Source organism: Nematolebias whitei, chromosome 8, assembly GCF_014905685.2.
Source record: "Nematolebias whitei isolate Nwh7 chromosome 8, NemWhi1, whole genome shotgun sequence".
NCBI lineage: Eukaryota > Metazoa > Chordata > Actinopteri > Cyprinodontiformes > Rivulidae > Nematolebias > Nematolebias whitei.
In genome coordinates, this window is record NC_056505.1 from 43,544,283 (window position 1) to 43,556,715 (window position 12,433).

At 47.9% G+C, this 12,433-nt stretch overlaps 1 protein-coding gene across 1 annotated transcript in view; it reads right to left on the reverse strand.

Annotated features, from left to right (window-relative positions):
- LOC119413694 (syntaxin-binding protein 1) overlaps window positions 1–12,433 on the reverse strand; it is a 104,963-nt gene that overhangs the window by 69,217 nt on the left and 23,313 nt on the right. The window contains exons 4-6 of the mRNA XM_037680748.1: window positions 9,844–9,920; window positions 9,648–9,726; window positions 9,447–9,550 (exon numbers count right to left, since the gene is read on the reverse strand). Coding sequence (XP_037536676.1) covers window positions 9,447–9,550; window positions 9,648–9,726; window positions 9,844–9,920 — 260 coding nt within the window. The remainder of the gene's footprint in view (window positions 1–9,446; window positions 9,551–9,647; window positions 9,727–9,843; window positions 9,921–12,433) is intronic.

The window sequence follows — 12,433 nt, forward strand, 5'->3', positions numbered from 1 at the left end:
GATGGATGGATGGATGGATGGATGGATGGATGGATGGATGGATGGATGGATGGATGGATGGATTTATGGATGGATGGATAGAATTGCAGGCGGTCCGAGCCAAGTTGGCTAATACTGCCACTGGCTTCAGGGCAGAGATCCACTAAATTAAACTTGGTGCTTCAGAGACTGAAAATGGGCTTTCTTTATATTCTGTTGAGATGGAGACGCTGTGTGGGATGGTGGTGGAGTTAAAGAGTGAAGTCGATGGACTTAAAAAACAGTTTGAATCCATGGAGAAGCATATGAGACGTGATAATAGAATTATTGGACTTCCTGAGTCAGCGGGTGAAAGCCCCATGATGATACCTAAAATGGTAATGAAGGTCCTAAAATTGGATAAATTGCCATTGATGGATTACATGTACCGTACACTGGGCAGGAGAGGCTTGGATGGAGGTCCAGAGTTATTGTGGCCAGGCTTCACTACCATCAAGAACGTGTGGAAATACTACAGTGGGCGCACAGTGATGGCCAGCTCCACTTCAAAGAATCAACCATCTTCATCACAGCTGACTAAACCCCGGGAGTGGCAAGGGCATGAGAAGTGTCCATGGCAGCGAAGCAACTTCTGCAAAACAGACCAGAGTTTGGTATGGCCTTCTCTTCCCAGAGTGGCTTCACATTACACATGGAGGGACGGACAAGGTGTTTGTTGACACCATGGGGGTGGCTGTGGCTGAGTGGTTAGAGCAGTCATCATCCAATGTGAGAGTTGGGGGTTCGAATCCACCAGCAGTCACATGCTGAAGTGTCCCTGGGCAAGACACTGAACCCCTCAGTCTCTGATGTGTGTCCCATCAGTGTTTGAATGTGATCTAAAGCACTGATTAGTCTCATTAGAATGATTTGTTCAATTAGCTTTGTAGAGATGTAGCAGAGGGCTGCATGAATGGGTAAATGAGGACACAGATTGTAGTGTAAAGTGCTTTGAGTATCTTGAAATAAGATAGAAAGGCGCTATATAAGTACAGTCCATTTACCATTTACCATTTACAATTAAATCCATGGAATACAACAGGAAAAATATAATTTCAGAGACAGATGGCGAGGATGGAAACGGATAAAATAAACAAGACTGGCCTCTTTCAATCAACAACTTTTATTAAACTTGTGTTTAACTCAGATAGTTGGCTGTGGTTCTCTGGTGGTGGTATGTACATTTTATTTGTATTAGGGGCAGGTGTACAGTGTTAATGCTTTGAACTAATTACCATAAGCATTGGTATACAGTGCACAATTTATAATAGTCAAGTCAAGTCAACTTTATTTATAGAGCAAATTTAAAACGGAACCTGTTATCAAAGTGCTTGACGACGACGACGACGACGACGACGACGACGACGAGTAAATTAAGGAAAAAAAAAATATATATATATATATATATATATATATATATATATACATACACACAATACACTAATAATAATAACTGAATAATTAATAAAAAGCATTTAAAACAAAGGGTCACAAATTAAAAAACACTAGATCAATAGGATCCTAGATCCTAGGAGCTATGCTGTCAGGGCCCCTAGTAGGGTCACCCATGGCAGACAGGTCCTAGGTGAGGGACCAGACAAAGTGCAGCCCAAAGACCCCAATGATGAGAAACACAAATGGACCTACTGTTCCCTTGCCCGTACGTGGGTCACCGGGACCCCACTCTGGAGCCAGGCCTGGAGGTGGGGCACGCGGGCGAGCGCCTGGTGGCCGGGCTTTTATCCATGGAGCTCGGCCGGGCACAGCCCGAAGAGGAGACGTGGGTCCCCCTTCCCATGGGCTCACCACCTGTGGGAGGGGCCAAAGGGGTCGGGTGCAATGTGGGATGGGTGGTGGCCGAGGGCGGGGACCCTGGCGGTCTGATCCTCGGCTACAGAAGCTGGCTATTGGGACGTGGAATGTCACCTCACTGGTGGGGAAGGAGCCTGAGCTGGTGTGTGAGGCTGAGAGGTTCTGACTAGAAATAGTCGGACTCACCTCTACGCATGGCTCGGGCTCTGGAACCAGTTTCCTTGAGAGGGGCTGGACACTCTTCCACTCTGGAGTTGCCCCTAGTGAGAGGCGCCGAGCAGGCCTGGGCGTACTTATTGCCCCCCAACTTGGTGCCTGTGTGTTGGGGTTCACCCCGGTGAATGAGAGGGTGGCCTCCCTCCGCCTACGTGTGGGGGGACGGGTTCTGACTGTCGTTTGTGCTTATGCACCAAACGACAGTTCAGATTATCCACCCTTTCTGGAGTCCTTGGAGGGGGTACTGGAAAGTGCACCTTCTGGGGACTCCCTTGTTCTGCTGGGGGACTTCAATGCTCATGTGGGCAATGACAGTGAGACCTGGAGGGGTGTGGTTGGGAGGAACGGCCCCCCTGATCTGAACCAGAGTGGTGTTCTGTTGTTGGACTTCTGTGCTCGTAATGGATTGTCAATAACGAACACCTTGTTCAAGCATAAGGGTGTCCATATGTGCTCTTGGCACCAGGACACCCTAGGCCGCAGTTCGATGATCGACTTTGTCATCGTCTCATCTGATCTGCGGCCACATGTCTTGGACACTCGGGTGAAGAGAGGGGTGGAACTGTCAACTGATCACTACCTGGTGGTGAGTTGGCTCCGATGGTGGGGGAGGATGCCAGTCAGACCTGGCAGACCCAAACGTATTGTGAAGGTTTGCTGGGAACGTCTGGCAGAGTCTCCTGTGAGACGGAGTTTCAACTCCCACCTCCGGGAGAACTTTGAACATGTTCCGAGGGAGGTGGGGGACATTGAGTCTGAGTGGACCATGTTTCGTGCCTCTATTGTCGAGGCGGCTTACCAGAGCTGCGGCCGCAAGGTTGTCGGTGCCTGTCGCGGCGGCAACCCTCGAACCCAATGGTGGACACCGTCGGTGAGGGATGCTGTCAGGCTGAAGAAGGAGTCCTATCGGGCCTTTTTGACCTGTGGGACCCCAGAAGCAGCTGATGGGTACCGGCAGTCCAAGCGACATGCGGCTCGGGTGGTTGCTGAGGCAAAAACTCGGGCATGGGAGGAGTTCGGAGAGGCCATGGAGAACGACTTCCGCACGGCTTCGAGACGACTCTGGTCCACCATCCGGCGTCTCGGGGGGGAAAGCGGTACGCCACCAACACTGTTTATAGTGGGAGTGGTGTGCTGCTGACATCAACTCGGGATGTTGTGGGTCGGTGGGCGGAATACTTTGAAGACCTCCTCAATCCCACCGGCACGTCTTCCACTGAGGAAGCGGAGCCTGAGGACTCTGGGTCAGGCCCTCCAATCTCTGGTGCTGAGGTCACTAAGGTGGTTAAAAGCTCCTCGGTGGCAGGGCCCCAGGGATGGATGAGATTCGCCTGGAGTTCCTTAAGGCTCTGGATGTTGTAGGGTTGTGTTGGCTTACGCGACTCTGCAATGCTGCGTGGACATTGGGGGAAGTTCCCCTGGATTGGCAGACCGGGGTGGTGGTCCCCCTATTCCAAAAGGGGGACCGTAGAGTGTGTTCCAACTACAGGGGAATCACGCTTTTAAGCCTCCCTGGTAAGGTCTATTCGGGGGTTCTGGAGAGGAGGGTCCGTCGGATAGTCGAACCTCGGATTCAGTATGAACAGTGCGGTTTTCGTCCTGGCCGTGGAACACTGGACCCAGCTCTACACTCTCAGCAGGGTCCTGGAGGGTGCGTGGGAGTTTGCCCAACCAGTCTACATGTGCTTTGTGGACTTGGAGAAGGCGTTCGACCGCGTCTCTCGGGGGGCCCTGTGGGGGGATACTCTGGGAGTATGGGGTACCGGGCCCTTTGATACGGGCTGTTAGGTCCCTGTATGACCGGTGCCAGAGCCTGGTCCGCATCGCCGGCAGTATGTCGGGCTTGTTCCCGGTGAGAGTTGGACTCCGCCAAGGTTGCCCTTTGTCACCGATTCTGTTCATAACTTTTATGGACAGAATTTCTAGGCGCAGCCAAGGTGTTGAGGGGATCCGTTTTGGTGTCCTTAGGATTGCGTCTCTGCTTTTTGCAGATGATATGGTCCTATTGGCTTCATTAGATCGTGATCTACAGCTTTCGCTGGAGCGGTTCGCAGCCGAATGCGATGTGGCCGGGATGAAGATCAGTTCCTCCAAATCCGAGGCCATGGTCTTGAGCCGGAAAAGGGTAGAGTGCCCTCTCCAGGTCAGGGAGGAGGTCCTACCCCAAGTGGAGGAGTTCAAGTATCTTGGGGTCTTGTTCACGAATGAGGGAAAAATGGAGCGTGAGATCGATAGGCGGATAGGTGCAGCATCTGCAGTGAAGCGGGCGCTGTACAGGTCTGTCGTGGTGAAGAGATAGCTGAGTCAAAAGGCGAAGCTCTCAATTTACCGATCGATCTACGTTCCCACCTTCATCTATGGTCACGAGCTTTGGGTTGTGACCGAAAGAATGAGATCTCGGATACAAGCGGCCGAAATGAGTTTTCTCCGCAGGGTGTCTGGGCTCTCCCTTAGAGACAGAGTGAGAAGCTTGATCATCCGGGAGGGACTCGGAGTAGAGCCGCTGCTTCTCCACATCGAGAGGAGCCAGTTGAGGTGGCTTGGGCATCTGTTTAGGATGCCTTCTGGACGCCTCCCTGGTGAGGTGTTCCGGACACGTCCCACCGGAAGGAGGCCCAGAGGAAGACCCAGGACACGCTGGAGGGACTATGTTTCTCGGCTGGCCTGGGAACGCCTCAGGATTCCCCCGGAAGAGCTGGCCCAAGTGGCTGGGGAGAGGGAAGTCTGGGCCTCACTACTTAGGCTGCTACCCCCGCGACCCGACCCCGAATAAGCGGAAGAAAATGGATGGATGGATGGATGGATAGATCAATTTACACTGTGTGAAACGCCTGAGAAAACAGATGTGTTTTAAGCAGGGATTTGAAGTGAGGAATGGAGGTGGCCTGCCTGATGTTGGGGGGCAGGTTGTTCCAGAGTTTGGGCCCCATGACTGAAAAAGCCCGATCTCCTCTGGGCTTCAGTCTTGTTTTTGTAACAGCCAAAAGCAGCTGATCAGATGATCTCAGGGCCCGAGAGGGAACGTAAGGTTCCAGAAGCTCAGAGAGGTAAAGGGGTGCGAGGCCATTTAAGCATTTGAAGGTCAACAGAAGAATTTTAAAGACTATATTCGTACGAACAGGGAGCCAGTGAAGGGAGGACAGAACTGGAGTAATATGTTCAGACCTACGAGTTCCAGTTAAAAGCTGAGCAGCAGCTTTCTGGATGAGCTGAAGATGTGAGATGGAGGCCTGGCTGATCCCAGCATACAGTGCATTGCAATAGTCCAATCAGGTTGTGATATAGGAATGATTATTTTGATGCTTTTATGTCAATTAATACTTATACTCACTTTTGATGCAGCTTATCTGCCCAAAGTCAGGCCTGTGCTGCAGATGTGTTTTGGAGTAATTAAAGTTCTCTGGGGGATGCTCTAACCAGAAGACCTGGCCCAATCTTAAGGTTACGGTGACCCAGATTTTGAAGGACATGTTTTTATGAAGTCATCGCTCTGTTACACAGACTGCTTTGATGATGGAAAAACAGATTTAATTAAATCTGTCCTCCTGGCAACCATCAAACTTGTTTTCATCTACTCTCACGCGATCCGGTCGGGAAGGGGTATTTAAGGAGCACAAATACTGTGACAAAGTTGAAGTCTTATGTGGACCAGCGCGCGGTGCCATGCAGTTGTGATGTGAGTTCTGTCATTGGATCGAAAGGCTTCCCGATCACTTGTCACGGTGAGAGATACTCATATCAATTTGTGTGTTAAGAGTGTACAAAGTGTACATGACTTTGCTTGGCTGTTTTTCTTGTGGCAGATTAATAAATGACAATATTATTCTAGCAAGTTACAGTCCCTTGTGTTTCATTTTCCTCTTGTCTGAATATCTGGTGCCGATCGCTCACGAACCCTTTGATAAAGAATTTCATAATACAGGTTGTGACAAAGGCATGGACTAGTTTCTCAAGGTTGGGTCTGGACAACACTGGCTTGAGCTTAGCTACCTGTCTGAGTTGGAAGAAGTTTTTCTGCAGAACAGAGTTGATTTGTTTGTCAAACTTGAAGTCAGAGTCTAAAACCATCCCAAGATTTTTACCAGACTGCTTCAGATATGGCTGAAGAGAGTCCAGGTTGACAGGATCAGACGTGGCAGTTGAGCTAGGGCTAAAGACAATGACTTCAGTCTTCTCATTGTTAAAACTTAAGAAATTTGAAGCCATCCAGGCCTTAATGTCGTCCAGACATTTTAACAGAGGGTGAATGGAGCAAACACTTGCTGGTTTCAAAGGCAGGTAGATCTGGCAGTCATCAGCATAGCAATGGAATGAAAGACCATGTTTCCTCAGGATGGACCCCAGTGGGAGCAAATAAAGTGAGAACAGAAGGGTTCCAAGAATCGAACCCTGTGGGACCCCACAAGAAAGAGGTAATGAGGTGGATATATTATTACCAACCTTGACACAGAAACTCTTGCCACTTAGGTATGAGCGGAACCATTCTAATACAGCACCTGTGATCCCAACCCACTGTTCCAGCTGTGATATAAGGATACTGTGGTCAACAGAATCAAAAGCAGTAGTAAGGTCCAGGAGTACAAATACCACAAATTGACCAGAATCGTTTGATATCATAATATCGTTACAAACCCTTACTAATGCTGTTTCAGTGCTGTGGAGTTGCTTAAAACCAGCTTGAAAAATCTCGAAGATTCTGTTCTCATTCAAAAACTTGTTTAATTGAATGAAAACTATTTTCTCCAAGATTTTGGACAGGAAGGGAAGTTTTGAGATTGGTCTGAAATTTGAGCAAGTCGAAGGGTCAAGTCCAGGTTTCTTATATTAACGGATGAACTACTGCATGTTTGAAAACATCGGGAACCACACTTATCACAATACTACTATTTACAATAGTAAGAACAGAGGGTCCAATCGTGGGTAGAACTTGTTTGAAAAGTGACGCAGGAATGGGGTCAGCGGGGGAACCGGAGGGTTTCATCTGACAAACGACTTTGTTTAGAAATGGGAGTGAAATGGGTTCAAACTGTTTGAAGACAGCTGAGCAAGGGACAAAGACAGAGGGGTCAGTTGTGGACTGGGGGATGGATGACCTAATCAACTCTACCTTATCAGCAAAGTATCTGGTAAAGTTGTTGCAGATGTCAACAGAGGCCTCCATGCTGGCAGACCGAGGCACGTTTAAAATGAAATTCACGGTATTAAAAAGAACACGGGGATTATGACTGTTTGAAGCTATGATTTGGGAGAAGTGTTTGTTCTTTTCAGATTTAACGATGCTCTGATAATCTTTCAATCACGTTTTTAACATAATAAAAGAAACCTGTAATTTGTCCTTTTTCCACTTGCGTTCAGCTCTCCTGCATAGACGTCTGGCTGCTCTAGTGGTCATGTTCAACCAGGGTTGTGGTGCACGCTTTGATCACCTGATTTTTAGCAGGGCCATGAGGTCTAAAATCTTAGAGCAGGTTGCATCATGCCTACCAAGCAGCTCCTGCATACTGATACAGGCAGAGGTTTCTTACAGGAGCGTTTGCGTGCGTGCGTGCGTGCGCGCGCGCGCGCGCGTGTGTGTGTCAAAAAAAGCAAAAAAAAAGAAAGAAAGAAAGACTGTTTGAAAATAATCCAAGCCTGAGCTTAAAAGGAAAAATACTTAAAATCAGCAATTTCTAGAGCTGTTACGCTGAAATATGGTATAGTGGTAGCTGAGAGCATTGCTTAGCACATAGTACTGTCCAATCAAAAAATTTTAAATGGATGTGGCAACGTGGCAGTCCCCTTCAAAGTTTCTCCAGGAACTTAAGTACCGGTATTGATGGAAAAGCCTCTGAACCGGGTCCAGTCGGGCCGTACCGGTACTAATGGAAAAGGGGCATTAGTTTTACCTGCATTGTGTTAAGCGTGGACTCGTTGGCTGGATCATATCTTATCACATGAGCTTTTTGTTTCTCGTGTATTCACTGCACAGGGTAGTTGGCAGCAGGTCCAGATCTGTCAAGTTTCAGCCGTGTACACACCCCACCCCCACACTAAACCAACATTGTTTCAGAGCAAACTGGCCCATAATAAACTTTTTCCATCTAAGGAGCCTGGGGGAGAAGTTGGCGGTTAAGGGCCTTGCTCAAGGGCCCAGAATGGGGTCAATGAGGGAAGAGAAAGGTGTAGGTGTTTCACCTTTCCTACCAACATTTAGGGAATTCCAACCAGTGACCTGTGGCTCACTTCCCTAATCTCTGTGCCACTACTCCTCCACTACTGCAATGATAACATAGATTCAAAAAATGCAGTCCACTGAGATGAACAGTTGTTGAAATAACTGTGTGCACCGTAACAGGAAGTGATGATAGTAACAGAAAGTGATGTCAAAGGGGAACAGAGCAGTGCTACAATGGCTAACATCACACAAAAGAGGGAAATCTTGTTTCTTTCAATTATTTTGAGTTTCTTTCAGAGATAAAGATGAGTCAAAGTTCAAACAATGTTTCAAGAAATAAATCCAGGGAGTTCCCCTATCAAGTCACTTCCTAGTTCACTTTGGCTACTTCAAGTTCAAAGGAATATATGCCAGTTATTAAACATGAAGATGTTTACATCCACCTTTATTTGTAGGGTATTCATGTGACAGAAGCTGTAAACAAATAATTGATGTAACCAGTTTGTGGTTTGAATGACTCTCGGGTATAATCTTGACGTCTACTGCTCACTAAACTAAAGACATTCTGTGTTTCCTGAGGTCAGTTGGCTGTGACGGCCATTTTGACTTGGGTTGGTTTAAAAGGTTAGTCAGTTTCTGAGAGTTTGAGTAACATTTTCTCATGGCTCATGAGATGTTTTGGTAACGATCTGGACCTGTCCCAAACTGCAGACTTTTTGGCAATTTATATTTGACATCTTCTCTGGCATATGTGGCAAAACTGTACATCCATCACTATTCATCTTATTGTTCATCTCTGTGTGCACATGAACACAAACTGTTACCCCACCCTCACCTTTAGGCTCCAGGTGATAAAATGTGGTGCCACTGTCGTCGTTTATTGTGTATTTATTGTTTTTTTATTAAAACTATTGAAAGGGAAAAAGGTTCAAGATCAAGTTCAAGTATCTTTACTGTCATTCACATCATGCAGTACATGAGGTGGAACAAAAAACTGTGTACACAGGGTCCCAGTTACACCCAAAAATAGAATAAGAACAAACTTTGCTTTTGGAGTATGTGGTTATTTAACCCTGAGGTTACGGTGACTCTTCGGTGTGTTTGGAAAGACTCAGTAGGAGGTTCTCTTACTGTTCCAGGTCTGAAAATTCCTTATATTAACACTCATTAAAACGTTCCCCGGAAGGATGTGGCCCCATGAGGCCTCCGGTGATGGTTGCTAACTGCAGTCTGGACAGTGTCTTACCTGAGACTCATAGGGCAGGAAGGCTATGTGGATCTCAGTCAAGGCCTTCATGGATTTGGAGGCGCGAGACTTGGTCAACAGCCCAAACAAGGAGTCTGGAATGGCTGCAGGGAACGACAGAAAGGATCAGGTGACTGGCACACAGAAGGCTGCCATAACAAAAACTGTTTTAGCTTTGTGGCCGGGACATGATTTACTCACTGTCAGTGAAGAAGACGTGAGCTGCTCGGTACCTTGGAGCCTGGGGGTCTCTGAAGTCATCAATCAGACCCTCCACAGACTGAAACAAGACAAAACAAGGTTAGACTTTTTAAATGTAAAAATAAGAAAAAAGTAATGAATACTAAGTCTTTGTTTTCTTTTTCAAACAGTAAGAGCAGAGTTGAGAAGGACTGACCTCATCTGAAGGGGTGATCAGGTAGATGGCCTCCATGGTGGGCAGAGGCTCCCGGCGCTTCGATATATCCTCTACAACTGCAGTCCACAGAAAAACATGAAGTTTAGCATTCAGTATGCTGGTGAAGATTCTCAGTCATCCAGGACATGATGAATTCAAAAAGTGTTCAATACAAAAACAACTGGACTTTATTTGTAACAGAAGACGTTTCGCTCCTCATCCGAGGAGCTTTCTCAATTCAAAGAGCAGAGAGTGAGAGATACAGGTTATAAGACTGAGTGAGATAAGACACACACACATAAGACACACACACACACATATATGTAGATTGGCAGTTCACACCTAAAACCTAAAACAGTAGGTCTTTGTTCCTCTAATTCACAGACGAGGCCCCTCTGTTCCCATCAGGTGTGAAAACTGGCTGGGAATCTGTTTTAAAGTTGCATTATATGTTTTTGAAAGTGGGAATCTGAGGCCTCCTCCTCTGTTAAGAGACGGTTTTTCTCTTTTTACATAAATTGCTTCCTTCACCCCCCTCTCAAACCATCTGTGTTCTCGGTCCAAAATGTGCACATTTTGGTCCTCAAAAGAGTGTCCTTTATCTGTGAGATGGAGGTGAACAGCTGAGTCTTGTCCTGTGGAGCTGGCTCTCCTGTGTTGAGTCATGCGTCTGTGAAGAGGCTGTTTAGTTTCTCCAATGTAGAGGTCTGGACAGTCCTCGCTGCACTGGACCGCATACACTACACCACTCTGTTTGTGTATGGGTGTCTTGTCCTTAGGGTGGACCAGCCTCTGTCTGAGAGTCCTGCTGGGTTTGAAATGTACTGGGATGTTGTGTTTGTTGAAGATCCTTCTGAATTTCTCTGATACTCCAGCAACATAAGGGATGACAATGTTTTTACGTCTGTTGTTCTTTTTCTGTTTATTGGTGTGTTTTGTAGATTTCCTCGCTGACTTGACAAAAGCCCAGTTAGGATATCCACATGTTAGAAGAGCTTCTTGAACGTGTTTCAGTTCCTTTTCCTTCCCTTCTGTCCTTGTGGGGACGCATTCGGCCCGATGTTGTAAAGTTCTGATGACAGAGAGTTTGTGTTCCAGTGGATGGTGGGAGTCAAACAGAAGATACTTGTCACGGTCAGCGGCCCCCGCTGCCCCCCCATCTGCCAAGCCTCTGCCACCTCCTTCAAGCTGCAACCAGAAACCAACATTTATATCTTCAAACTATCATCCCACAGTCTTAATCATTTCCTTCTATTTCAAGTTTCTGTCTCTGTCTGCTTTTTATATTTTTTATTGTTCTGCTTTGTGTGTGATTTTCTGTTTATCTGTTTCTGTTATGTTCCTCTCATTCCTCAGTCTGCTTCTCCACTCAGTCTTTATCATTCACACCTGTCCCTCATCAGCCACTTGCCCAGGTGCTCTCGTTACTAACTCTCCCTCTGTCACATAAAAAGCCTTTCTTTCCTTCACTCCTTGTCCGGTGATTGTTCTATGTTCACAGACATCACAATCCTCTTCTGCCTTGTCTGGTTTCTGCCCCCCTGATGATCTGCTCTGCATTATTTCTGATCCAATCTGCCAAAAGTAAGTTTTGCTGCACCGACAGCCTTTTGTTTTGTTGTTAAAAAAAAATAAATTGTTTTGGTTTTTGAACTCCTGCCTCACTCATCTCTCTGCAATTGGGTTCCAACCTCGAGGATCGTGACAGAATCACCGGACCAGAACCCAGCAGAGGGATGATTTCTCTGTTTGAGTATTTTTGCCGTGAGGCAGAAAAAACTGCCCAGAAAGACAGAGAAAGGGAGGAGAGGAGGAATCCATTTTGGGGGACCCGCCTGGCCATTAAACCTGGGTCCTCACAGCCTCTCCGTCCTTCTCCACCTCACCGCGCCGCTGCACCCCACTGCCCACCTCCTCCTCGCTCTCCACCTGGTGGGGCCAATCAATCATCGGAGGAGAGGAGGAATCCATTTTGGGGGACCCGCCTGGCCATTAAACCTGGGTCCTCACAGCCTCTCCGTTCCTCTTCACCTCACCGTGCCGCTGCATCCCGCTGTCCACCTCCTCCTCGCTCCCCACCTGGTGGGGCCAAGCAATCATCGGAGAGAGGGGGGCAAACTGCTGGTCCTCCCCGAACCCAGCGCAAGAAGGGGAGAGCTTCGCGAAGGGTGGGGTTCATGGCTCCTCCACCACCTGCTGCTGCAGCTCCGTCTCTGGTCTTTGGTTCTCCAGCTGCAGCTCTGTCTCTGGTTCCTGGTTCTCCAGCTGCAGCTCCGTTTCTGGTCTCTGGTTCACCAGCTGCAGCTCCGTCTCTGGTCTCTGGTTCTCCAGCTGCAGCTCTGTCCCTGGTTCCTGGTTCTCCAGCTGCAGCTCCGTCTCTGGTCTCTGGTTCTCCAGCTACAGCTCCGTCTCTGGTCTCTGGTTCTCCAGCTGCAGCTCTGTCTCTGGTTCTTGGTTCTCCAGCTGCAGCTCCGTCTCTGGTCTCTGGTTCTTCAACTGCAGCTCTGTCTCTGGTTCCTGGTTCTCCAGCTGCAGCTCCGTCTCTGGTCTCTGGTTCACCAGCTGCAGCTCCGTCTCTGGTCTCTGGTTC